We start from the raw sequence: 27,267 nt of genomic DNA, 5'->3' as shown, positions 1-27,267 counted from the left end.
CCCATGGCCAATTAGTGGGACTGCCATCCCTGACAGTTTCTCTGCTCATCAGAACCCGAAACCCCCCTGAATGACGGCTCAGATGAGATGGCATCTCCTTGTACAGCCGCTCAGCAGATTGAGTGGATTTACAGGGTTTGCAAAGTGATGCCAACTGCAATGGCCACAAATTCTGGAGTTTAATCCACCCTTTAATCCTTCCTGATTTTTGAAGGGATTAACAGACCATTTGTGAGTACTGAGAGGGGCGGGCACACCGGACACAGCCAGAGCTGGATACTGGCAATCCCAAGCAGAAGAGGCTGGCGAGTGTTGGTGAGAGGACAGCGTCTCCGGTCGGGGTGCCCAGGTGGACTGGCAGCGTACTGGTGTGAATGAGGAGGAGCAGGAGGGTCTGTAGATGGTGCCACCTCCCTCCGAACAACTGAAAGAGCCGTGACGGAGACATCCAGCAGTTTGCCTGGCGCTAAGGTGAGTACTGGGAGAAGAGCTGGGCAGTGATGGGCACTGATCTCCGTGTTGTGAAGCAGGTGTGTGCCCACGTGTTGTGTGTTTTGCGCATGTCCGTTGTGTTTCTATTGGCGCATGTGTTGAAATGTGCAGGCCTGGGCCCAGGAGTGTGCAGCGTGTTTGTGTATATGGGGGCCCTGGCAGAGCTGGTCAGTCTGGGCGCTGGGTGGCGTGCGGACAGCTTGGCCAGCACTACATCCTTACATAAGATGGATACAGCTTGGCCAGCCTTATGTAAGTGCAACAACATTGCGTAAGTGCCCACTTGGCAACTGCCATGAGCTGACCAGCCATTCTGAAACTGGTGTCATCTGCCCAGTGGGTACAACCAGCTGTTGGCTTTGTGGTGGCACTATAGTTCACACCTGCGGAGTTTCCCAGCAAGTATCAGCATTTGGGTGCCAGGAAGCCACTGGTAGGAATAGGAAGGAGGACTTTGGGTAACTGGGAGTAGTGTGTGCAGCCATTAGATCAGATGGGCAGTGTAAGGAAACAGGCCTGGCACAGCGGGCACTGATCAGCTTATAAAAAAATGAACACTTCAAACATTTTGGAACGCACAGACACAAGCAGATGAACATGTCTGGGGCGAGCAAAACTGAAATGGCATTTAAGTGAGATGGGCAGTTTGCAATGATGGAGGCACATACGTGTTACCCCTTTGTTTCTGCTCCCCTTACCCCCCAACTTGCCCCTTTTTCTACTCCTGTCCTGCCTCATTTGTTTTGAATCTCGCAGAGCTGAAGCCCGCAGTAGTTTTCTGTGGCCACTAGAGGGAGACGAACTAGTGTGAAGCATGCAGAGGCTTCTACTGGCCACCAGGTGGAGCCAACAGCAGTAACCAAAGCCTGGGTGGCTAGGAATCTGTCAACGTTTGCCTGATGTTTGCCAGACGTGCACTGGCTGCCCAGTTGGCACAATGATGTGCATTGTTAATCTAAGTGAGCTGCCTTCTGCCAAGCAATACCAACTGGAACTGAGGGTAGGAAACTTTTGAAAAGCAGTTCTGTTTTAGGATCTGACATCCTGCGTTCCATTGGCCAGTCAGGTCCCTCTCCTCCCCTCTGTCTCTACTTTATGAAGCGCCTTTCACTGTGAGCTCCATGGAACAGCACTTCACTCATTACTTGGGGTCGATGGGCATCTTTCGTTTATGCGGAAGCTGTAATGGCAAAGCCAATATTAAGAACTCTTCAGCAAGTCCATCCATTCATTTTCTAACTTCACTATCCAAATGGGATACCAGACTGACACTCTCACCCATTCTGTAAAACAACCAATATTTCCCAACCAGTTTGATCTTATTCAAGGTCACTGTGGGGGTCATTAATTACCTCCATGACCCCCCCCCCACTTCTCACGCCCCTGTGCCCTTTCTGTCTGATATATAGCACCTTTCACTGAGTTACCTAATGCTTGGTGAATGGGACCAGTAGAACCAGTTCTGCATGATGGTTAGCCTGCTGTGGCAGCTTTGGGCTTCCTTCCAGTCAGACCCTCAATATTTTAATGTACTGTATATAGTGCCTTTCATGGTGAGCATCATTGCAAAGGTCATTTCTTCCCCGTTGACTTTTATAATGCTTTTTTTAATGTCCCCTTTGTTCAGGACAGACAACACCAACACACCTGAGAAATCTCTGTGAAGCTCTTTGAGCATAGGAAAGGCGCTATACAGTATAATTAAAATATTATTATTACTAGCTGTTCTGTCCATTTAAGAAAATCTAAATAATCAACATAGACTTTAGCACTAATCTTTGCAGTGCACCATTTATTGGAATGTATTTTGCAATGCTTGTAATAATAAAATGCATTGCATTTGTCATTCCAACAGATGGCACATCACAAACATTTATAGTGATAAAATGCATTTCTGCCAATGTTTGTGATGCGTCATCCATTGGAATGACAAATGCAATGCATACATCATAGCTGTTATATGTCATTTGGTATAGGATTCTTAAAAGCAATGTTAATGTTTGTAATGTGCCATCTGTTGGAATGATAAAGGCAATACATTTATCATATCCATTATACACCACTTAGTATGGCATTTGTAAAAACAATGTTAATATTTGTGATGTGCCATCCATTAGAACGACAAATACAACGCATATGCCTCTGTCATATTCCATTTGTAATGGGATTCTTAAAAAGTGTTAATGTTTGTGATGCCTCATCTGTTGGAATGACAAATGCAATGTATATATCTCTGTTATACGCCATTTAGTATGGCATTTGTAAAAAATGTGTTAATGATTGTGATGTGCCATCTGTTGGAATGACAAATGCAACATATATACCTCTGTTATATACCATTTGTTATGGGATTCTTAAAAAGTGTTAATATTTGTGATGTGCCATCTGTTGGAATGACAAATACAACATAAATGCCTCTGTTATATGCCATTTGTTATGGGATTCTTAAAAACAGTGTTAATGTGTATAATACGCCATCTGTTAGAATGACAAATGCAATGCATATGTCTCTGTTATAAGCCATTTGTTATGGGATTCTTAAAAACAGTGTTAATGTTAGTGATGCACCATATGTAGGAATTACAGACACATAGCAAATGGACAAACACAGATACTTATCGGTCTATTAAGGTAGACTACTCCTACTATTATTATTATTATCTCAACTCAGTTGCCAGTGAGGCCTCTCATTGCTTATTTGGTGACTTTCACAACAGCACATCACTAAACCATCAGCTATTTTCTTTTAGCCTGACTATTTCTTCAGGGCAATTCTTCAGGCCCTTCTGCCAGTCCTACCACTCATATAGATCACTGCACAAACTGTATTATCACTGCTGTATTTTTTCCCCATGCCCAGTGCTGGTGGTGCCAACTGCCCCCACTCCCTACCAAGCATCAGCCTGCTATCTTGCAGTATTGTTGGCCCTCCTAGTACCCCACTGCCCCCTAGTGTATATAATACCTTTCCACATGAATGTCATCACAAAGAGCTTAAAATTTGGGGATGATGGCACCATTTCTTTAGCTCAGTGTGGCCAATGTGCGTTTTTTATTGCACCTTTCACAGGCAGCACTACCACAAAGACTTCTATTAAACAATTTACGTACAGCTGGCAGCACCAGTGCACCACTGAAACCTGCCCGTTATTTCCCAGCATCCCAGTCAGACCTCTCTGTTATGGCAGTTAGTTGCATTCTGAGGATATGCTGGCCAGCCAGTGCCAGTGCTCCTGCCAGTCTTGCCACTCATTACTACTATTCTTTAGTTTATATAGCGCCTTTCACAGGGAGTTCTATCAAGGAGCACTTAACATTCCTCAGATGTGAAGGTCTGTTGATTTCCAGTTTGCCTGTATTGCTTCTCCTGCCTGTCTTGTCATTCATCACTATGCTCCTTTAGTTTATATAGCGCCTTGCACAAAGCACTTTACCCAGCAGGTGGCCCCATTTGCTGGATGTCTCCGGTTTGCCAGTGTCCTGCTGCTCCGCCCTGCCAGTCTTCAGTGTATACAGCACCTTGCACAGCAGCAATGAGCACGTTGCATTGTCCTAAGACCTTTGCTCATAACACAGGGCTTTCAGTTCTCCTCCATCCTCATCCACCCTCAGTTTTTAACTGACAGCACAATCTCGAGGCACATTACAATTAAATGTTACATAGTGCTTTTCATGTTGAGCACCGCCAAAAAAGTCACATTAAGTAGCGTCAACCCTCTTACCAGTCCGAGGTAAACCCACAACATAACTGGTGCGAGCTCAGCCACTAGTCAGACCCCAGTCGCTGATCAGTCTTTAGATTACATTGCACCTTTCACAACTATATGTGAACTACCTATCTAAATATCGATTATATGGTGCCTTTCATGGTGGCACAGTGGGTAGCACTGCTGCCTCGCAGTTAGGAGACCTGGGTTCGCTTCCCACTGTCCAAAGACATGCAGGTTAGGTGCACTGGCGATTCTAAATTGTCCCTAGTGTGTGCTTGGTGTGTGTGCGCCCTGCCCAGGGTTTGTTTCCTGCCTTGCGCCCTGTGTTAGCTGGGATTGGCTCCAGCAGACCCCCGTGACCCGGTAGTTAGGATATAGCGGGTTGGATAATGGATGGATAGTGCCTTTCATGTCCATACTGTATATCTAGCGATCTGTTATATAGTGAGCACTATAGGTAGTCCCATTATTAGACTGAATGACCAGTCAGCATCTTCCCTGCTAGCATCAGCCCCCCAGAATGTCATGCTACTTCTCAACACCATTACTGAGTTTATATAGCGCCTTTCATAAGGAGTTCTATCAAAAAGCACTTTACTTTGCTGTTTGTCCCATTATGGAATTGGATGACCAGTCAGCCTCCTGTTTGCTAGCATCAGCCCTCCTGAAAGCCATGCCACTTCTTAACACCCTTCTTTAGTTTATATAGCGCCTTTCATGGGGAGTTTTATCAAAACTCACTTTACTTAGTAGTTAGTTACTTTTCTCGGATACGATGGGCAGCCCCCCTCCTCTCTGCCAGTCTTGTCACTCGTCACCATCAACTTTCAGCTTATATAACTCCTTTCACAATGATCGGTATCAGAAAGCTCTGTGTTTTGATGGATTGTCCAATTAAACGTCGGTTCTCTTCTAGTAGGCCTGGCTGCTTTTTGTCTTGGTGGGCTTTCATTTCTTCTCCGCTCCTGCCACACAGCTAAGCCGATGTGCCAAAGAGAGCAGGGCAGGAGTCTCCTTAATCCCTTCCTGGATCTGCCCGCTGTGCTGCCTCACTCCCCCGCTTCATGGGAGCCCCCGCCCCATGGAGAGCCAGCGAGGCAGACGGCCGGCCGGCCGGTCGAATCCACATTCCTGGGCAGCTGCAGCCGGCGTTTAGCTTCCTCTCCAAATGGAGTGTAAAGTTTCCCGGCCCCTCCCTCCCTCCCTCCCTGCCTCTCGCCAGCCTCTCCTCTCTTCTCACAACACTGCGCTCCCGCCTCATTTCCTCTCGGGTCTGTTTCCAGAGTAACGGCGAGGGGTTCACACATGTGGATCACCTTTTATAGTCAGCTGCTGCAGCGGCGGTGTGCGGGAGAGGGGCTGGCGGGCCAGTCGCAGACACAGCACGCTTGGTCTCCAGCCCAGGTATGCGTCTGTCCGCACCAGGCAGCTGCTTGGGCCAGGCGGAGCAGGACAGAGTGCAGGGAAGTGATTGTACCGTTGCACCCCGAGGAGCCGCCAGCAGGCCATCTCACGAGGTGGGTTTCCAAAAAAAAAAAAAAAAAAACAATAAAAAAAAACAAAACGAAGGACACTCTGTTTCGGTGGACTGTGACGAATCATCAAGTCCGTGAGTACGCGTCCCGTTTTGTGTGACCTCTTCTTACTTTCGGTTCTTGTCCATAGTGTTCCTTTACTGTTCTTGAGTGATCTCACTCATCCCAGAATTCCTGTTGGAACTTCTGAAGTTATCCGTGTTGCGGCCGTTTGCGTCTACGCATGTCCTCATATGTCCGTGCGCATTTGTTTGATGCCGTTATGTATTTCAGCCTGTGCCTTTTGGACTTTGTAGTCAACCTCGCGCCTTCCAAGAGTCAAATCTGAGTGGATTCTTGGGTGTCTTTTCATTTCCATCTCTTTGCCGTCATTAAACCAACGTAACGAGTTACAGGGCAGTACAGGGGCAAAGTCTGCGCAAGGTGGGAGATAAACCTGGAGACGATGCCACTTGAGGCACACACATGCACCCCAGCACTCACTCCAGGCCAATTTGGATTAGGCAAATGTCCTAACCCGTGTATCTTGAGAACGTGGGAAGGCACCAGCCTACCTGGGACAGTAACAGGGCAAAACCAGGAAGCTGGGTTTGTGAAGAAGTGGCACTAAACATACACCCAGCAAATGCTTTCCCATCTTTTTTCTACATGCTGGATCATCCCCACACAGACCCCCGTGCCACCTCGATACGTTAAACACTCCGGCGTTTACAGAACGCAAGTCACGTCTCCGGGGGCCCCTTTGCATTTCCGTAACACAGTGTATTTCAGCATGTCGCCTTTGCTTTTTTGTTAAGTGTCTGCACAGATGTGACCCCCCCGCACTTTCATCACATGTCCCCGTGCGTCCCGTCTGATTCTTGCATGTCCCATTCCTGTTTGCCCTGTCCCTTGTTTTCTCTGCCCAAAGTGTTTACATATCCGGCTGCTCGTCACAGTACATCCCTGCATGTCCCCTTGCTTTTTACCAAGTGCCTCCATGAAAATCGATCTGCGGCCCACTGTCTGCATTTCGTGTGCCATCACCCCTTCTGGGCGTCCCTTTTACATTATGCCCTGTCCCCAGTTATCCCTGCATGACTTTATTGTCACCAAAATGATATCCATACCTTGGCGTCAGGTTTTGTTTCTTTTTCGTTAAAGTACTATCTATCTATCTATCTATCTATCTATCTATCTATCTATCTATCTATCTATCTATCTATCTATCTATCTATCTATCTATCTATATAGTTCCTTTTTCTATCTATCTATCTATCTATCTATCTATCTATCTATCTATCTATCTATCTATCTATCTATCTATCTATATAGTTCCTTTTTCTATCTATCTATCTATCTATCTATCTATCTATCTATCTATCTATCTATCTATCTATCTATCTATATAGTTCCTTTTTCTATCTATCTATCTATCTATCTATCTATCTATCTATCTATCTATCTATCTATCTATCTATCTATCTATCTATCTATCTATCTATATAGTTCCTTTTTCTATCTATCTATCTATCTATCTATCTATCTATCTATCTATCTATCTATCTATCTATCTATCTATCTTATATGGTGTCTTTTATATCTAGCTCTAGCTATCTTTTATAAAATGTCTTTCATATCCATCTATCAGTCTAATATATAGTGCCTTTCACATCCATCTATTATATGGTGTCTTCATATCTATCTGTATCTACTATATTTTTCTTTTCATATCTATGTATTTTTCATATGGCTCCTTTCATATCTGTTTGTCTAGCCCGCTACTGATCCATGTTTCTATTACATAGTGCTTTTCATATACAGTATATGTATCAGTCCTTCGTGTATTGCCTTTAATATCCATCTGTCTGTCCATCTTTTGATCCATCTATCTATTGTACTTTTCATCCCTATTTATTATATAGTGCCTTTGAAATCCATCTGTTGCTTTATGTATCTGTTATATGATCCCCTTCATATCTATCTGTATCTTTCTATTATGTCTTTCATATCCATCTATTTATCAGTCTCAAAGAGTGCCTCTCACGTCTATCAATTATATAGTGCCTTTCATGTCTCTCTCTATGTCTGCAATTGCGCCTACACTCACAAATGCGCCCCATCACACATCTCTCTTCTCTCGTCCTCTGTGCCCCCATTACATTCTTATGCCCCCCCCACTTGCCTGTGTTTTCCTAAACAATCCCTGTCATTCTGTCTTTGCCATTCCCATTATCTGTGTCTTCCCTTTCCTGTCCCTTATCTGTTGTGCTGGTTTGCTTGTTTTTATACAGATGTCTCAGTGTGCCATTTTAATTTCTTGGATGCCCCCCCCCATGTCTCTTTCCTCCCCCCATTCTTTTCCCTTTCTCATTTCCCTGCTCGTTCTTTTGTGTGCCACCCACCTGTCACAGTGACCCTCATTTTGTCCTGAATAAGGAGGTGTCATGTGCTCGGAATACCAGGTGGGCTTCACTCTCCCCCTGTGCTTATTACTTTTTCCAGGTGGGATTGGACAAAAGACCTCCCCTCCTCCTTCTCCCCCACCTGCCTTTCCATTTGTCACGTTGCTGCTGACCTTTACACCTGAGCTCATTAAAGTGCCGAGCTGGACAGGCCACTACTAGCAGTGGCACGCATGAGGTTCATGGGAATGTTGCAGTGACCGCCTAAAACAAGACATCCTGAACATTTCAGAATGCTGGGGGTGTCCTTTTGGGGTGATGGTGGTCTTTACTTATTTTTGGGGTCTAGTTAATGTGAAAGTGGAGAACTTACAGTCACAGCTGTTTCTGTAAGGGAATGCAAAAACTGCTCAAGAATGCCCCCTGTGGTGATGGCGATTTTTATAATTTAGCTAAGCGCAGGAATTGCTTTGTTGAGGTGTTATGCACACTGATGGTACGGGCAGCATGGGCTGACCTGTGAAGAGTTAGTTGCCCACTAGCACCCCCTAGTGTTGATGGCAGCTTGAACGATTCAGGGGACCTTCGACTTGAGATCACAAGCAGAGTGGATATTTAGCTGCTCACTGGCACCCCCTAGTGTTCAGAACATTCTTTCATGGTATAGTGCAGCGTTTCTCAACCTTTAAGTATTTGCGACCCGAGTTTTCATAACAGTTTTAATCGCGCCCCCCCTAACGTTTTTTTGAAAGGAGCCCACTAATACCAATTTCTTTTTAATTAATGATATATCATAGATGCATATTTTATTATACCTACTTAACTTTTATCGACATTTATCTAACTCTATATTTATTTTTCCAGTATCAGAGTATAGTTTAAGTTAATTTGTTTTGGTTTCAATAGATGTATTTTCATATTGTCAATTCTTGTTTTCTTTTTTTCACATCTTTGCGCCCCCTTTTTGTTACTTCGCACCCCTCTAGGGGAGCCCGCTCCACAGATTGAGAACCACTGGTATAGGGCACTGTCTACTAACCTTTGTTATGCCACGGCTGAGTCTTTCACAATCCAGTGAGTTTAGGACCCACCGGGAATCGTTCCCTCTTCATGGCAGTCATCTGAGCTGGGGGGGGGAGGAGTGTTTGGATGGTCTGCCTCGGTCTCACGCGTGATCACCACATCATCCTAGTATTTGATTAATTAAGCATGATCGTCAGTGCTTTTCCTCCTTGGTGAATCGAGCATTATCATCAGATTGGGGGTTAGGGTGGTCTCCCGGATCCGCTGCGATCCACCTGCAATGCAGCCACTATGAGTCGAGCAAGATCACTGGGTCTGGTTGTTATATTGTCTGGGGTTGGTTGTGTCCCACCTGTTGGGAAATTTCAATTTAGGGAAAACACCAGACACAAGGTGAGCACAACTTGAGAGTATGGAGTGTGTGGGCTGACCTGTGGATGTCCAGCCACACAATAGCGCCACCTAATGTTGATGATGTTATGCAAATCCAGGGGACCTTAGGTGTTTTCTTCAGGTCCTTTGCAGCATAGGGGACCACAGACAAGGCATCAGCACAGGCTGCACTATGGCACCCCCCAGTATGCTTACAACAACACAGTCCTCTGAGAAAATGGAGAGCGGAGCGCAGGCTGACCTGCACACTTTCAGCTGCACTCTGGTGCCCCCTAATGTTGAAAATCTCACGCATGATTCGGGAGACCTTAACTCAGAGTTTGAGGTTTGGCAGATCTACTCAGTGACAACGGCGCTGGAAAGTGGTGACACGTGGCATGTTGATTACCAGACGTAAGCATCAGTTTCACCGGACCCAGTGAACCTATGAGAGTATGGAGAGCACAGGCTCACCTGTGCTTACTTAAAGACTGCTGCCCCCTAGTGGTCATTTTACATACTTAGTTAAAGACTGCTGCCCCCTAGTGGTCATTTTTACATATTTAAAGACTGCTGCCCCCTAGTGGTCACTTGTACATACTTAGTTAAAGACTGCTGCCCCCTAGTGGTCATTTTACATACTTAGTTAAAGACTGCTGCCCCATAGTGGTCACTTGTACATACTTAGTTAAAGACTGCTACCCCCTAGTGGTCACTTGTACATACTTAGTTAAAGACTGCTGCCCCCTAGTGGTCATTTTTACATTTTTAGTTAAAGACTGCTGCCCCCTAGTGGTCACTTGTACTTACTTACTCAAAGACTGCTGCCCCCTAGTGGTCACTTGTACATACTTTAGTTAAAGACTGCTGCCCCCTTGTGGTCATTTTTACATACTTAGTTAAAGACTTCTGCTCCCTAGTGGTCACTTGTACATACTTAGTTAAAGACTGCTGCCCCATAGTGGTCATTTTACATACTTACTTAAAGACTTCTGCCCCCTAGTGGTCACTTGTACATACTTAAAGACTGCTGCCCCCTAGTGGTCATTTTTACATACTTAGTTAAAGACTGCTGCCTCCTAGTGGTCATTTTTACATACTTACCTAAAGACTGCTGCCCCCTAGTGGTCATTTCTACATACTTAGTTAAAGACTGCTGCCCCCTAGTGGCCATTTTTTTACATATTTAGTTAAAGACTGCTGCCCCCTAGTGGTCACTTGTACATACTTAGTTAAAGACTGCAGCCCCCTAGTGGTCATTTTTACATACTTACTTAAAGACTGCTGCCCCCTAGTGGTCATTTAATCAATTGAGTGGTGTGAATAGTCGGCCCTTGAGAAAAAGGCCCAGATATGTGATGTGTCAGCCCACCACCTGCCCGGGGTCCCAATTTCCTCTGACCACCTTCTGTTTTCTCTTTCAGGTACACTCTGTCTGGACCTCCAAATTAAATGGAGGGTCTCGTCTTACCGGAAAGTGTCTACTCCTCCAATGGGATGTACAAGCCAGGGCCGAGAAAAAAGCGAGACATGGACATTAGGGTGACTTTGGCTGAGTGTTCCCAGCTGGTGACATCGCCCCCTGAAGGATCTGCTGTGCTAGCGCTACAGTCCAAAGTCAAAGCACTGTCAGAGAAGCGACTGGGATCCTCCCAGGTGCTCCACAAGAAGCACCACACCAAGGACAGGACAACGGGGGTCCGTCCGGCCCCAAGCAAGCACCTAAGCAGTGATGAGGAGGTGGACCCCGAGCTGCAGGTCCACACCTATCTGACTGATAAAGTTCTCAAGTGCCGCAAGGAGAGGGGCCTGGGTGAGGGCGCCAGCCTGGAGAATTTGCACATCAGCAATGGTGGCGGCCCCTTAGAGGAGTGGACTCCACCCAGGGGTTTCTGGAAAGCTGCCAGGAATGAAACCCGTGAAACTGACTTGGAACCTTGGCCCGTGGGCAAGGTGTTCCTGGGGCGAGCCGAGAGCTTGGAGAGCCTGGGCAGTGCCTCGAGTGTGCCATCCTTGTCGGAGCGGGTGGAGATGAACCGTGGAGTCCTGCGGCAAATATTGAGCCGGCCATCATGCAGACCGGAGGAGCAGCAAGACCCTCGGCAGGCACTTCCTGAATTCCTGGACCGCAGCAGAAAAGGTAAAGAGTGCCAAAGTGGCCACAGGAATGTATGTGTGAACAGGAGCTCCTCTCACTTCTCAAAACCTCACACAGACTGAATTAGTGGGCTAGAAACCCCCCACCCTCCCCACAGAGAGAGTACTTTCAAAGAAACAAGACCTCCTCCTCATAGTGTCTCATTGTTGCTTTGCCAGGCTTGGACCTTGTAGTTTTGGTCACCAGCTGACCTCTTCAGCTGCCCTTCAGGGCCATCTTACCACCATCACAGACTCCTGGGCAACGTAGTGCGCTGGGGCCCCTATTTTGGTAGCAAAACAGAAACATATGATAGACATCAGAAACATCATGGGACCCTATGCTCCTGGACAGTGCCCACTGTGCCAATACGTTAAGACGGCCCTGATGCCCCCCTTTCTTTACTTAATATGCCCCCTGTAGGGAGAAAATCCAACCCTATCACCCCCCCCTTGCCTAACTAGCAACCCTACAGGATGCACACTTTCTTAACATAGGCACATGTATCTTTATTATTATATTTATTCATTTTTCTGTTTATTCTATTAAAAGCATGTTGAGCTCCATGTTTATGCATGAAAGGTGCTATATAAATAAAAGCATTATTGTTTTTACAGGCCAACACTTTTAATCTCACCTAAAGGCAGGACTTCATCACCCACTTAGTGCCCCCTACAGGTTATACAGTCTAGCATCCAAACACTATCATGAAATGAAAGGCGCTACATACACCAATAGATAAGGATGTAATGAAAGACATGGGATGGCAGAGTTTCAAGTGGCCTGTTTCAGACCTTTGTTTTCTTGCAGGTGACAGCGACTGGGATTCGGGCATTTCGCTTCAAGATGGCGACCACGGACCCAGGTACTTGGCTCCTTTGTGACCCCCCCGAATATGTGTCTACTGTGAATTAGGGCCAATATGTGAATAAGTAATTGCAACTCTGGCACCCCTAGTGGAGTAAGATGTGACTTAGCATTTCTTGAGGCATGAGGTGGCATGGATAGGCAGGCTGTCCTTGTAAAGCTACTGGTGGCTTGAGTGGCAGAAGACCCATTGACATTCCCAGTAGGATGTGACCACTCAATACACTGGACAAGGCTGGGCTTTTTAATTGATGCCAAAGTTACTGGATCCAGTCTTCTTGCCACAATGCCAGCTTGACCATCCAGTGCCACACCTCATGGGGGCTTCAGGCCTATTAGCATGGGCACCTTCTTTTTTATTTATTATTTTTTTAACTAACATAGCACTCTTTTACAATGGTGGGATTCACAACCTGAAGTGCAAAGGAGCTACATAAATAAATTGCATTGTTATCATTACTGGTTTAAAACTGAAGTGGCGCCCCCAAGAGGTTGCCATCTGTACTGCCCCGGAAGATTTGATTCCAGCTGCCTTATTAAGTGCCCAGGCTAATCGAGTCAAGTAGGAGTTTCAATAAAGGACAGGGGCTGCTGAGGTCTTTCCTGAGTGATCAAATTCGTCCGACTTCTTAAATATTTAGCTGAAGGGATGCCAGTTTGTTGCTCTCCCTTTGCCAGGGAGGTAGGAGGAAGTGACTACAGATAAAGATGGAGCCAACGGGGTGTTACACTCATGACTTCCCGGGTTGTCCTCAGTGCGTGTACGTGATGGACACCTCCTAATGGCGCCATGCTGCTAGATTGGTGCCGCCTGTCCCTAATCGCTAATCTCCGTCTGCCACTCTAATCCCCCTGCCGTGTGTGTGTGTGTCTCTGCTGCAGGGCCTTTCTTATGACTGAAGAGCTGCCACTGAGCCCCCGGCACGAGCAGGCGAAGCGGCTACTGGAGAGAGCCCGAATGAAGGCCCGCGCCCACCCACTCAGAGCTGACCACAGCATCCTACCCTTCAGGAGGCCCAGCCAGTAAGTGGAGCCTCTCACATTTCCGGTTTGATATTTTCAGCAAGGTAGCTTGGGGTTTTTTTTTGTCACATGGGATGTACTGAGCAGGCAGTCTAGAAAATTGGAGGGCGCCCCCACCAGGTTAGCCGAAAAAACTCTAGCCAGTAAATGCAGTCAGGTCCCTGGGGTTGGCCTGGGATGCCAAGGTACTGGGCCTCAATGAGCTCGTGGACCAGCTGAAACTACAACTCCCAGAGTTCCTCTGCAAGGTCACATGTCATCTGCCAGGGCCTAAGTTCTGAGCAGAGATGCAGGCAATCTGAACACAAGGTGAGCTCCTATAGGGGAAAGGGTGGACAAAGAGGTCGGCTTCATGTGGGAACTCTGGACAGTACAGGAGAAATGGGAAGATGATAATGAGGTGAGAAGACTGTGGACTTTCAGATGGTGCAAGGAGTTAAGTGCAAGGACCAGGCTGGAAAAAAAGTCCAAGGCCATGTGCATTGGACAGCTGTGTGAGGAGTTGTGATGGTCAGCATGTGTGCGTGTGAAGACTAAGAGGATTTGGACGAGAACAGGATGTCAGGTTTGGAGATGAGGGAAGAATCCCTAGAGGATTTTATTCCATGGACGATACTAGAATGCAAGTTCCCTAGAGGGCAATCAATAACAGATGAATAGAACCCCCAACCTGATAGACACCAGCAGGATGGGCCCTGATTGGCCCCTAGTACTATCTGCCAGGCCTCGCTGCGGGGCTCTCTGACCCATTTAATACAGGGCTGGCCTCAAGACTATAGGGGCACCTGGGGCCAGTGGGGTGAGCTCAACATGGACAACCCCAGAGGTGCCATGGGACCTGGAAGTGACTCAAGGCTGGACTTATAAGCTCCTTGTGGTCCTAGGAATCAGGCAAAGCAGGAATGGCCAGGAAGGAGTGGGAGAGTGGACAAGGGTCCATAGCAGGGTCTAGAATGACCCAGAGGCTCTTTTAATTTTTTTTTGTCTCTAAAGTGCCCCCTACAGGCAACAGCATATGGGACTGAAAGTAAGATAAGTGGGAGTGAGGAGACCCTCAGTATGTAAGCAGTAAGATGAGGTGGCTATGGACACACGAACAGGAAGGTGTAGGCAAGAAGAATGTGGAGCTTCTCAGGATCAGTGACCACAGGGGGTGGGGGGTCCAGAGCTCCAAAGCAGGTGTGCGATCTTGTGGCCTCAGTGACCGAGGTGGGACCAGGCACTGAGCAGGTGGGACAGTGTGAGCAGGCTGAGGAGGCTCTGGAGCTTCTATGGATGTTGTAACTGACCACTGACTGTCCGCTGTGAGAGGTCCGCAGGGAGTGGACATGTGAGACATGAAGATCTGCACAGTGTACAAGGTGGACAGGCTTTAGGCAAATAGAATGTAGGGCTTCTCGGGATAAGTGACCACACTGAGGAGGGTCAATAGTTCCAAAGAAGCTAGACCTCCTCCTTATAATGTGCTATTTCTGCTATGGATGTTGTCATTGACCACAGAAGGTAAAGTGCGAGAGGTCAGTGGAGTGCAGCGAGTGAGAATTCAGGCTGGGGAATCAGTACAAGATGGACAGGTCAGCAGAGTCTAACACGAATATCCAAAGTGACCACTGAGGACTGGGTTTGAGTGTAAGGTGCGAGTGCGTAGAACATGAAGATCTGCATAGTGTGCAAGGTGGATAGGGATGGTCAAGTGGGCTTTAGGGAAGTAGAATCTTGGGCTACTTGGATACGTGACCACACAGGGGATTGGCCAATAGTTCCAAAGAGTGTGATGAGGAGACCTTACTAATCGAGGTGGGAGCAGGCAGTGCAGGGAGTGAGCAGGTGGGACAGTGCGACCAGGCAAGGTGGACAGGAAGGGTCAAGCAGGCTCAAGAACCTCTGTGGATGTCATTATTGACCACAGAATGCCAGGTGTAAGAGGTCAGTTGAGTGCTCAGGCCATGGAAATTGGCACAATGTGGATGGGCAAGGTGGACAAATGAGCAGACCAGACAGGGATAGTCAAGTAGACTGAGGGGCCTCTATGAATATCAAAAATGACCACCGAGAACTGGGTGTGAGAGGTCAGCTGAGTGCAGGGAGTGGACATGTGGAACAGGAAGATATGCACAGTGTGCAAGGTGGATAGGGATGGTCAGGTAGGCTTAGGAGCATTTATTAAAGTTGATGGTGGTCATAGAGGGTCAGATGTGAGAGGTCAGTTGAGTGCAGAAGGTGGGCCACAAGTGCTGATGATTGCTTGTGATGAAGCAAGATGAAGAAGTGGCCATAAAGGACAGGTAATGTGATATAGGAATTGATGACTTTGAAGTGTGTGTGGAGGCAGGACTGGAAGAGACCAGGAGGTGAGGACACAGGTTTGTGAGCAGGGAGAAGTGGATAGTTGGCAGAGTAGGTAGTTGTGAACTGGGTAAAAGGGTGACGCCCAGCAGGACAGCGAACCCCCATGAACAAGTGGTCATACAGAGAACGGCAAGGGTGTGAATGGCCAAGACGGTTGCCTCTGTGATGTATACAGTAGAGGTGGGGCTGAAGACAGGAGGCGGAGCTCAAGGCAGGCCATCGACATATCAGAGAGTGGCTGGTCAGTAGGCTAAACTGACTGCCTCGCCCCTTTAACCCCTTCACTACTTTTCTCACTTTAATTTCAGGGACTCTAACAGCAGAGGGGGTGTTCAGGCCAGGAGAGGCCCTTCTGCCAAGGAGTTTCCATCATCTGGGTGTGGAAACCTGAGCGATTCGTCCAGTGGGGACTCAAGCGGTGGGCCAAAACGGAGGCAGGGGCAGTCACCCACCAGAGTGCGGTTTGAGGACGAGTCGGAGCAGGAGGCCGAAGTGCGGTACCTGGAGAGACGAGGAGTCGGGGGCAGAGGCCACGGCCTACTGGTGTCAAAGCCCGATGTCTCCTTGTACACCAGTAGGGGGTCCACTAGGAATGGCAAAGTGGACCTAAGCAGGGACCAGGAGTGTGCCCCCTTGTGGAACAAGAGGAACAGCAGGAGAACTCAGGAGGGGCGTGAGAGGAGACAGAGCCCGGGCACTCCGGTTTCTACCATTAGTGATGGAAATCCAAAGTGCAATACTAGTGGTGTGCCAGCTGGCGAAATGCAGCAGGGTTCCATTCCATCCTGCCAGACTCCAGAAGGTTCCTACCTCAGGGTGATACCATGTTGGGTGCCTCCGTCGCAGCACAAGGTGAGAACAGATTACATTAAGGAGTCCTACATTGGCAAAGTGACCATCGTGGATGACGTGACAGCAGTCAGCCAGCAGCTTCTTAATGGCAATGAACCAGCCCCCAAGTGTGCCACCCCCAGCCTTGGCACAGTGACTACTACACATGAACAGACTCCTGGCCACAGTGACTCTTGTTTACATACAGACAATGAGCATAACGCGAGGCCCAGGCCTAATGGGGCAGAAGGAGACAGTTACCAGTCTCTTGCCACAAAGCTGCCAACCACCCCTGGTGGAAATCACCCACTGGAGCCGAGTGCCAACAAGCAAAATGGAGACACTTCTCCTGAATTTGTGGAGTCATGTGTTCAAGTCTCTGACATCATTCCAAAAGTCAAAAAGTCCTCCCTGAAATCTGGCACCAAATGCCACCCCAGCAGGCAGCGTGTGGTGCAGGTCCTACCATCTCTCCAGTACCGCCTGATCCACTTGGACGCTGAGGACAGTGAGCCCACCTCATCCTGCTCAGAAGATAACTTTCATGAGCTGACTTTGTCCACCAACAACTGCAACAACAGCCATCTGGATGCCAGGCATGCCCTGGAGATTGGTGCAGGTAAGCTGGATTGCATTTTATGCCAGTTTTTGCTTGCTTTAGGGTTACGTGGCATGTGAAGGTCATGCAGTGCCCCCATAGTACACACAGGTGGTTGGCAAATGCTGACACTTGGGCACACACCATCAGTGTCTAGGGTATCAACATCTAAGTCGGTAACGTGGCACCCTGGTATTGTTAGTCCATAAATACATTTTCTCAGCAGTGCTAAGCCAACATCTCTGCATCCATTAATGGGATTGTTGGGTGGCATCTTGGCAGCTGTCCTTTGTGCCTAGATGGCATGTCAGCAGTGGTGGGTAGACATAGTGCCGGCTACTCACCAGGCTGTTAGGTGGTCCCTAGGCTCACAGACCTGGCATTGACCTTAGATATGCCCATGGTCCAGAGACAGGTCCACACTGGCTGAGAACACAATCTGCCTTTTTCCTAAGAGATATCGGCCATCTTTGCATTACGAGGGCACATCTGTAATGTGTTTATCCTGCCAGGTTGCCAGGGTCGGCCTTGATTGTTTAGCTCCGACTGAGCGTTGATTCAATTTGACCGACGTGTCCGCAGGGAAATCAAGTTTTCTGTAAACAGCGTTTCGGCCCGTCAGCTCAACTATTAATTGCAAATTCCCGATGCTCATCAGGCTGGCATCGCTAAAGCCCAATGTACGTCACTTAGGACTAAGGCTGTGCTGATTTATTGTGAAACCAAAGCACCTTGGCCTCTCAGTGACGAGTCCCTGTGGGCCAAGTGCACCCCCCTTGTGGGGCATATGACCTTAAAGAATTGTCACACTGTAGGGACTGGCACTGGCACTGGTGGTCAAGCCCTCCTCGTTTGTTAACTCACAGCTCTCCCTTCTGGGTTGCCCTGCACTTTTCTGGTCTTTTATAGTGCCCTGACACTGCCAGACCCCCATCCTGCTCAAATAGTAAATTCTTTGACTTTTCTCCCCTAACAGGTCAAAGTCCATCCATTGTGAAAGATGACGCAGATGAGCATTCAGAACCCACGTCTGCTCAGTGGAAACCCAGAACCCCAGCAGACATCTCGCAGTAAGTGTGTGGACAGGCAACGTGGCACCATTCAGTGTGTACTGCATATAGCGCCTTTCATAGCAATTACTTTCAGAAGGCTTGGAGAATACAAACCAAAATAAGGTGGGCTCGGCCACTACTTTAAAGCATGAGGCTGCACTGTAACACTGACCACTGACCAGTCTGTAGCATGAACTGGTGCTGACACCTACTGGGCAAAAGGTGAAATGCAGGTTAAGCAACTCAAGTTAGAACCTTCTTGATTTTGGAAAAAGAGACTTAACAGGCCACAATACAATGAAAGTGTTCTGATTGGCTATTGCAGGTGATTGCCTATTATGGGACAATAGGGTGAGCTCACTGATTGGTTGTTTTGAACCTGTAGCCCACTGATTTGCTGTTGCATTCCTGGCTCTTATAGACATCTGAGTGCCAGCGAGAGAACGGACACCAAGTCGAGGTCAGTGCTGAAGAAGCTTCTCAGCGCCATCGGGCACAGCTCGACCAGGAGGCCACGGAGGGGGCGTTCCAACAGCCTGAGCCATATGGATGCTCCTGTGAGCTCCGAAGGAAAGGTGAAGAAGACTCCATCACTGCAGTCACTCCAGCTGGTGAGTTCTTCTAATGGGGGGCAGCACTGAGACTCTGTGCGTCTCAGTTTGTCCACTAGCTGGGGGTCTGGAAGACTTTACCCATCTGCTTTTCGATGATTTTGGTGTCTTGGCACCCTGCATTCTAAAGACGGGGGTGCCAACATCCAAGTGGGAAGGGCACAAAGAGAGAGCTGCCCAGTGAGAATGCGGCCTGTTCATCCAGAGGGTACACTTAGTCTCAGGTGGGGTATAAGTTGAGAACACCAACATGGAGTTACAAGAGAGGGACCTCTCCCCTTGGGGAGGCACTCGTCACCATGTCTAACTGCTGATGTGCTACAAGCTGGGGGTCCAGCTTGTTGTTCCGATCCAACTCATTGTTGCACGGCAGGCAGTGTACCATAGTGCTTAATGTTTTGGACTTCAAATCCTGAGGTGTTGAGCTCAAATCCCACTACTGACACTGTAGGACCCTGTGCAAGTCACTTCACCTGCCTGTGCTCCAACTGGAAGAAAAAAAAATGCAACCATTTGTATCTCAACTGATGTGAACTGCATTGGATAAGGGCATCAGCCACAAATAATAATGATTTGGGTGGTCCTGGCATCCCCAGGTTTTGCTTTTTTCCTCCTATATCTGCCTCAGGTGCTGGTGCCATAAAAGTGCATAGGAGCTACCAGCTGGCCAGTCTATCTATCTTATAGTGCCTTTCACATCTATATATCAATCATTCTATTATATAATGTCTTTCACAAATCTCTGTGTATCTATTATATAGTGCCTTTCATCTATGTATCTGTGTTAGTATTATAAACTGTGTTTCCTATTGACCCATATATTATATAGTGCCTTTCATATATGTTTCTTTGTATTATATAGTGCCATTTCTAACCATCAAGCTACATATTATACAGAGTGCCTCCTGTTATCTATCTGTAGATTATACCTGTCCATTTATTATATAGGGTCTTTCACATATACCTATCTATCACTTATATAGTGCCTTTCCTATCATATATCTAATTATATAGAGCCTCTCCTATCCATCTACTTATTGATTATATAGGTCTTCTCACATCTATTTATAATTAAATACAAGTAGTTCTCTTTATTTTAAAGTGCCTTTTCTATGCAGCGATCTCTGTATTTTATAGCACCTTTCCTTATTATATATTATACAGTGCTTTCTTTCCTTGTCATCTATTATTTAGTGCCTTTCCCACCATCTGCCTATCTATGTAATATATATAGTACCTTTCACTCTATCTATATATCTATTATATAGTGCCTTCCCAGCTATTCCTTATCAAAACTCAGCTTTCCCCCTGTTGCCCACTAGGTGTCGCCCTTCTTACAGCTAAAGAAGTCTCCATCCAGCCAGCGCCTTCTAGCTGCCAAAAGCAAACCTGACCGTTCCAGAGCCTACCAGCTGGGGGAAACAGAGAGCTGGACTTCAGCATACAGGTAAGTCACAGAGGGTAACCCCCCATCCCCCCCCAAATAAAAATGCTGCCATAGATCTGCATTTGGGTGAAAGACTCCCATTCATTCGCCCCACAAAGGCAGCAGATTACTGCTTGTCAAACCCCTGGATTATACACAAAGACCTTCGTCCACCTCATGAGCCTGCAGCTGGACACCTAAAGGCAGAACTAGAGCTCATAAACCCCCCACCCCCCCCGCTTCCCGTCTCATTCTGTCCGCTCTCCGTCTTAACCACACGCTGCAACTTCCTCACTGAGGTGGAATTTCCCAGATGCTGCCCGCCTGAGGCCCACAAAGGCAGGTGGGTGGCATCCGCTCATGTGACTTCCTCCACAGATCTGCCGGTTGAGAGCATGGGGGCCTGCCAGGCAACCTCAGCCACATCTAGGGCTCGCTCTTTCTCTTTCTGTCTTGCGTGAGCTCCACTTCCAAAGCTGTGAACCTCTGGTTTTGATTATGTGGCCTTGGGGGCGGAGAAAAGTGTGGTTTGAAGACAGAGTGGCGCGGCCGTCATGGCAACAAGCAGCTACTAAGGCCTGACTCCCCCCAGCAGGTGTCAACGTGGAGGCTGTCTTGTGACAAAAGGAGCAGGCAGGCAGGTTGCCTGGGGGAGTGGGTGGGAATGCTGATTGGGAGGCCAAAAGAGGCGCAGGGGGAGGGGAGGGCGTCCGGCCTTGGCCCTCCTACTGGATCTGCCCTGGACTGACCACCCCCAGCACACCCCACCCACCCCAAAACCAGTTTGTCTACTCCACCCCCACTTGGCTTGTCTGCCTGCTGGACCGTCTTTGTCTACTGGGTAGCCCCCCCCCCTTCCCCACACCAAAAGTCAGTGGCCTTTGGATACCCTTGCAGCTTAACCATCTGTTTCAGCTGGACAGGCACCCCTCCTGCACTGGAGCTACCAGGGCTTGCAAAGGCGCTATATTCAATAACAGCCATGCACAGCGTGTGCCCAGTATTTGTTGATGATATGATGGGGGGGGTAATAGCAGCTTTGCATTACAGACACCCTAGCAGGCAGGCTGTACACAATAACCCCCCCCAACATTCATACTCCACACAGAGGTGACATTCAATGACAGAGCCAGTCAAGTGAGAGACCCGCCACCTCCGACTGGCTCTGGCTCGTTGCCATCGATGGGGGAGGGAGGGAGGAGACATTGGTGTCCCCATGTCCTTTTCTTAGTTATCAATGCACCCTTAGCTTTCCTGAGTATGTGGCCATTGCTAGTACCCAACCCCCCCCCCCATTGAGGAAGTGGCACCTGCTGCATTACAAAGCTCGGGCAGGATGTGGCTTCCCCGTTTGCAGAAGTGCTGCCACTCCACGTGGTTGTCACACAGTTCACTTGGCGGGGACAGGAAGAGCCAACTAATTCACTTAATTTGACGTTTGTGGTCTCTCCGGCAGGGGGCCCCGGCGCTCGCTCAGTGTGGAGGACGTTGGCAGCCCCAGCGCGGTACGCGCTGTGGGACGGGTGGCCCAGGCCTTTCCCGATGGCACGTTTCTTCTGGAGCTCAGCCGCCCTGTCTCGGGCACATTTGGATTTCTGATCTGCCGGGGTGTGGGCAGAACTGATTCAGGTAAGCTGGGTGAGCCCCACAAAAACCCTTTGCCCGTTTTCTGTAAGGGGATAAGTTGGCCGGTAGCTATTGTGATGTTTGATCATGCCCAGCTGTCTCACTTTAACAAGGTGGGCACCAGCCTCTGGGTATCAGCCACCCTGGAGCCCAATTATCAACTGTGTAACCCTTGGCACAGAGCTACACTGATTAGACATTTAAAGGCTGGTATAGTCTGCCTGCTACTCAGGGACAAAATGCCACCTGCTGATAACCCTGCTTTGTCACTGCCAACCATACACTTCTTTGGTGTTGCTATGGTGGATGTGCTATCTTGTTAGGCTCACTTTTGCATATGGCATGGGCGGGGGCAGGGAGCTCCTTTATCCATGAAGAACATCATTAGTAGAGGGCACTGTGCCAACAGCTTTCTCTCGCCCACATGGTTGTCTGTGGATTATAAAGATGCCAAAATGGGCCCTGGCACACTCTTCCCTTTTCTTTCACACAGGGGTCTACGTGGAGGAGATGAGCGATGCTGGCACTCGGAAGCTGTATGCTGGCTTGCTGGGGGTGGGTGACGAAATCCTGGAGGTGAACGGGGAGAAGGTTGCAGGCCTGACCTTAGAGGAGGTCAATGCACTGATGCTACAATGTGACATGGCATCCATCAGAGTCCTGCGCCAGCGGTAGCTTCTGCCACTGTCAGTGAGAGGAGAGGCGAGATGAGATGCTGACAGGCTTTCAAGAACACACCAGGTGCCAAGTATGGCTATGAATTGACTTGGATGGGCACAGTCCCGTCAGCGTTTGGGGGATGCTCTGCTGCACAGATCTGTGTTACAGAGCCAGAGCAAGCAAACTGGGAATGTTCTACAAGGCTGTCTGGCCCCACCATGTTGATTTGAAGGCCTGTAGACAGGGTGCCCCCCTGCAGTTTTCTACACTCCATCCTGCCACCTCTCAGAGGATCTAAGGTGGCAGGCCACCCACTGCTTCTAATGCCAGCTCACTTGATATGCATCCCATGTGAGACACCACATTGGCAAACTTGTGGCTGAGATGTACCAAGGCTACTTGACCATGCTGCCAATGTGCTCCTCAATGCACCTGTGCCAACTCCAGTTCCAGAATCCCAGGACTGACATCCAGCTGGGCCTTTCGCACAACCATGCTAGAGAAATTTCTCACCAGGGTATATGGTTGAGGTGCTTTGCTTCCCACAATTCCAATGCCAGCATTGGAACAGGTCCCACAATGAAAAAGTGTCGGTCCAATTAAGTTTGTCTTCCCCCTAAGGTTCCCACCTGGCATTTCCATTCAAACCTCGGCACAAGGTGCAAACTTCTCGAGTTGCATTTGTGACCGAAAACAGATGCCTTAGAAATGCCCAGTGCTCCTCCATGGTGAACCGCGGTGTCCCACAGGGAACTCATCCTTCCAAGTGTACCCAGTGATCCCTGGGCACTGTGCTCCATGGCTTGTATTTTTTAATTTATGTTTGCCAATAAACTTTCTCCATGAAGGAATTCCACCAGTCTGTTTTTCTCCTACTGCTCATATGGCACAGTCACCGTGGGCAGGTTGCTGTGGGAAGGTGCCACTGCTAGTGGTTACCTGCGTGTCTGTGTGCAGACTCTAGAAGAGCGAGGCCAATCGGAGCCCCGAGGCTGGTGATGAAGTCCACACTGTCAAATTTATTATGGGCATGTTAGTGTAATTGCATTATGTGTTGGTGATGATCTCTTTATTGTTTCTTGGCGCCAATGTGGAATGTGGTTTGGTATTTTGTGAAGTTTTTTAGGGCTGGCGGGCTGGCATGAGTAGCACTTGGGAGTCCCATGACATAGTGAGCTAAGATGGTGACACATGCTGCCAAATGTCCTAAGACTTGGTTTATGGTGCTCGTTGAAGAATCTTTGTAGATCTTGAAGTGAACTGTCATGTTTAGCAGCTTCACCTTTGAACTGGCTGTGCTACCCATCTAAGACGGGTTGAAGTCAAAGTAATCAGAGTTAACATTTGCTGCGCACCATGCAATGTTTCTGCTATGTGCCATTTGGTATGGGATTAATAAAAGCAGTATTAATGTTTGTGATGCACCATCTGTTGGAATAACAAATACAATACATAGCATTACTCTAAATGTGATGTATCATCTGTTGGAATGACAAATGCAATACATAGCATTACTAAACAACATGTGATGCACCATCTGTTGGAAAGGCAAATGCAATGCATAGTATTACTAAACAACATGTGATGCACCATCTGTTGGAAAGACAAATGCAATACATAGTAGTACTAAACATGTGATGCACCATCTGTTGGAAAGACAAATGCAATGCATAGTATTACTAAACATGTGATGCACCATCTGTTGGAAAGACAAATGCAATACACAGTAGTACTAAACATGTGATGCACCATCTGTTGCAAAAACAAATCCAATACATAGTAGTACTAACCATGTGATGCACCATCTGTTGAAAAGACAAATGCAATACATGATGCATCACATGTTTAGGAATATCAGTTGGAAAGACAAATGCAATGCATAGCGTCACTAAAATTGTGATGCACCATATGTTGGAATGACAGAGACATAGAAACTGACACTTATCCTTTTACTAAGGTGGATTTTTGAACACCATTTTAGTTTTTGAATATTTCCTGCAGTTATCAAATACTCCTTTGCCTTCCCTTCAAAAATGTTTATCCCATCTCCTGGCCCTTGCAAACATAAAATAGTTGGCTGCTAATTCCTATCTAAATGGTTTGCCACTTTCTGAGACACAGTGGGATCAGAGAGAGCACACCCCTCACAGTATTAGGTCTCCAGCAATGAGCTCCTGGGCAGCTACTCCTTTAATTCTGGTCATGAGTCATGCCACCCCTCTGTCCCTGCCCGGAGATACTCTTTTGATGTGGAGGTGGCTATTCCAGTCTTTTGTCAATTGTGTTGCGACCTGCCTCTTCTTCTTTCCATATACACAGAAATAAAAAATAGCTGACATAACCAAGGGCAACAAAAAGGTCAATGGAGGAGCGAGTCAACCTTTCTGGTGGTCCATCTTGCAGCACCCTGCGTTCCTCCTGTCAAAATATGGCAAGACACTAACTCACACTTGGAGGCTGCTGGGTTTGGTTTTAGGCATTTGGATATTAGTGGCTATAGCTGTAAACATAAGCCTATGGTGATAAGGAAGACAGAAGTCTTGAGGTCAGGTAGCTCCTCTTACTCTTGGTGCCGGAGAGTGGCAGGTCAGTGTGCTGCATTTTGATCAGCATATGCAAGGATTTCACAGGGACTCTGTATAGAGTCACTGGGCTGCGAGTTGCCGTCTTTGGGATCCAAGCACATAATTATGATGACTGACATTGCTCAAGCCTTAACATTGCAATGTGCTGTATTTTTTCCTGCTTCTAATTATGCAACTTTCACCCTCCTCTCCCCCTGAACCACACACCTTTCAATTTTATTCTATTTCCCATTTCAGATTGTACTCATTTCACCAAGGGGGCCCCCCAACCCCACTCCTCAATTTCTTCATGTGGAAAATAAACAATAATACGCCATAGACCATAAAGGTTGAGAACCTCTGCTCCAAACCTATCAAGCTCCACACACTCTACTGCCACTCAGGCATTTAGCTCCGCCCAGCTGGCTGCCCAGTCAGCTGCCTTTCAGGTATCTAACTCTGCCCAGCCTGCTGCCCATCAATCATGTAGTCCCACCTACTCAACTGCCTTTCAAACATGAAACCCCGCCTACCCAACTGCCACTCAAACATGTAACCCCACCCAGTCCTTTTCTATCTTTTCATAACTTACCTGTAGTTTATGAAGTATGCATTTAGGACAAATAAGAGATTTTTCAGGTAAAGACGACAGAAATTTCAAGGTAAGGTACTGGCACCACACATTGGTGACATGTTGATTAGCACATGCACGTAATAATTTTACTGGACTCTGTACGCAGTACAACGAGGAGCCCATGACACTCCCCTGCTGTAGAGGAAATAAATGAACAAGAAAGCATGGAGCAGGAAGCTCACCTGCCTTCATTCCACCATGTTTTTTACCCCAACCTGCTACTACAGGGTCTTTATCGTCACGTGCACAGTGAAATTCTTAATTGATGTACTAATCAATTCATGTGTCCCACTCACCAGCACCAGCACCATCATTAGTGAGTGACCTACCTTACCTACGCTTGCTTTTGCAAATGGCTCCTGGGAAGGTGGCTTACTGTGAAAGGCACCAGATCAGCCAATTGCCTTGCTGCCCAAATGAGTGTTTTAATGAAGAGGAAAACGGGAACGAAACATTAAAGTGCTAACTTCCTGCTTTTTTTCTTGCCCCATAGTGGAGAACAACATGCCAAATACAAATAAGATCCAAGGAAAGATTTTTGAAAGCATAAGGCCAGACAAAGAGGTCACCACACCTTGAGCCACTTATATCAGTGTGTCCAAAATGAATGGAAGTCCGTAGTGAATATGGGGTACTGGGCACCATGGCACGCTCTGTCAGGTATGCGTACAGACGTCGCCTAAGTGAAAAGATGCACAATCCATTACATGTCGGCACACATTCCCCTCAATTTAGATTCCGCTGCTCCCCTGGACAACGGTTGCCATGTCTACATAAACAACTTAAAGAATCCTACAAATGCCAGCCTGCGACACCAGAGGTTGTAGGCTGGGGTGGTTTGCGGGGCTCTCAATGACCAACACTAACAGTGAGGTGCCATCCACTACTGGTCCCTGATGGGCAGGAGCCTCTAGATCCAGAGGAATCCCAGCTGGATACAGCAGCCACGCTGTCACTTTAATGGAGAATTAACAGGGAGGCGGAGAGGAGGCTGGTGACAGATGTGCAGGAGTCTCAGGTGCGCAGACGGGGTGGCAGGCGGGCAGGAAAGGAGAGCGGGAGCAGAGCTGGGCAGGCCGCCTGTACTTTAACTCTTCCCTTACCGGTGGCGCTGATGCAGTAAGGCGTTGGAGGCAGACTGCTAGACTGGGGGGCTGCTTCTGGAAGCTTCTTAGGCCTGTTCACAACGCAGCTACGAGGGACTCAATTCCAATATTATTTTGTTGTTAGACTGCACATATTAAATTTAAAAAGGAAGTAAATCAGAGAATGTGCCCCACATGATAAAAATCTGTCAAACAGATGTGCCCCAATGGACCACCATTAACTCCAACAGCAAATTGGCTTCTTCACTATTTCATGTTACTTTTAAT

The 27,267-nt window shown here is 47.7% G+C and overlaps 1 protein-coding gene across 3 annotated transcripts; it reads left to right on the top strand.

Annotated features, from left to right (window-relative positions):
* Positions 1–242: 242 nt before the first annotated feature.
* On the top strand, positions 243–24,085 carry LOC114659772 (uncharacterized protein KIAA1614-like). 3 transcript variants are annotated; one of them, XM_051933037.1, is made up of 10 exons: positions 243–471; positions 10,941–11,656; positions 12,464–12,518; positions 13,403–13,543; positions 16,201–17,342; positions 18,298–18,391; positions 18,795–18,984; positions 20,307–20,431; positions 21,867–22,039; positions 22,530–24,085. In XM_051933037.1, exons 2-10 carry the CDS (start codon positions 10,969–10,971, stop codon positions 22,709–22,711), a joined length of 2,790 nt encoding a protein of 929 aa, XP_051788997.1. In that variant the 5' UTR covers positions 243–471; positions 10,941–10,968; the 3' UTR covers positions 22,712–24,085. The 3 variants fall into 3 exon arrangements, with proteins under 3 accessions (XP_051788997.1, XP_028668247.2, XP_051788998.1); XM_028812414.2 differs by lacking the exon at positions 243–471 and adding an exon at positions 4,965–5,719; XM_051933038.1 differs by lacking the exon at positions 243–471 and adding an exon at positions 5,748–5,811.
* Positions 24,086–27,267: the final 3,182 nt, after the last annotated feature.

Source organism: Erpetoichthys calabaricus, chromosome 10 (assembly GCF_900747795.2).
Source record: "Erpetoichthys calabaricus chromosome 10, fErpCal1.3, whole genome shotgun sequence".
NCBI classification, from domain to species: domain Eukaryota; kingdom Metazoa; phylum Chordata; class Cladistia; order Polypteriformes; family Polypteridae; genus Erpetoichthys; species Erpetoichthys calabaricus.
Note: the sequence above shows the minus strand (reverse complement) of the source record. Positions and strands in the feature narration are given on the sequence as shown.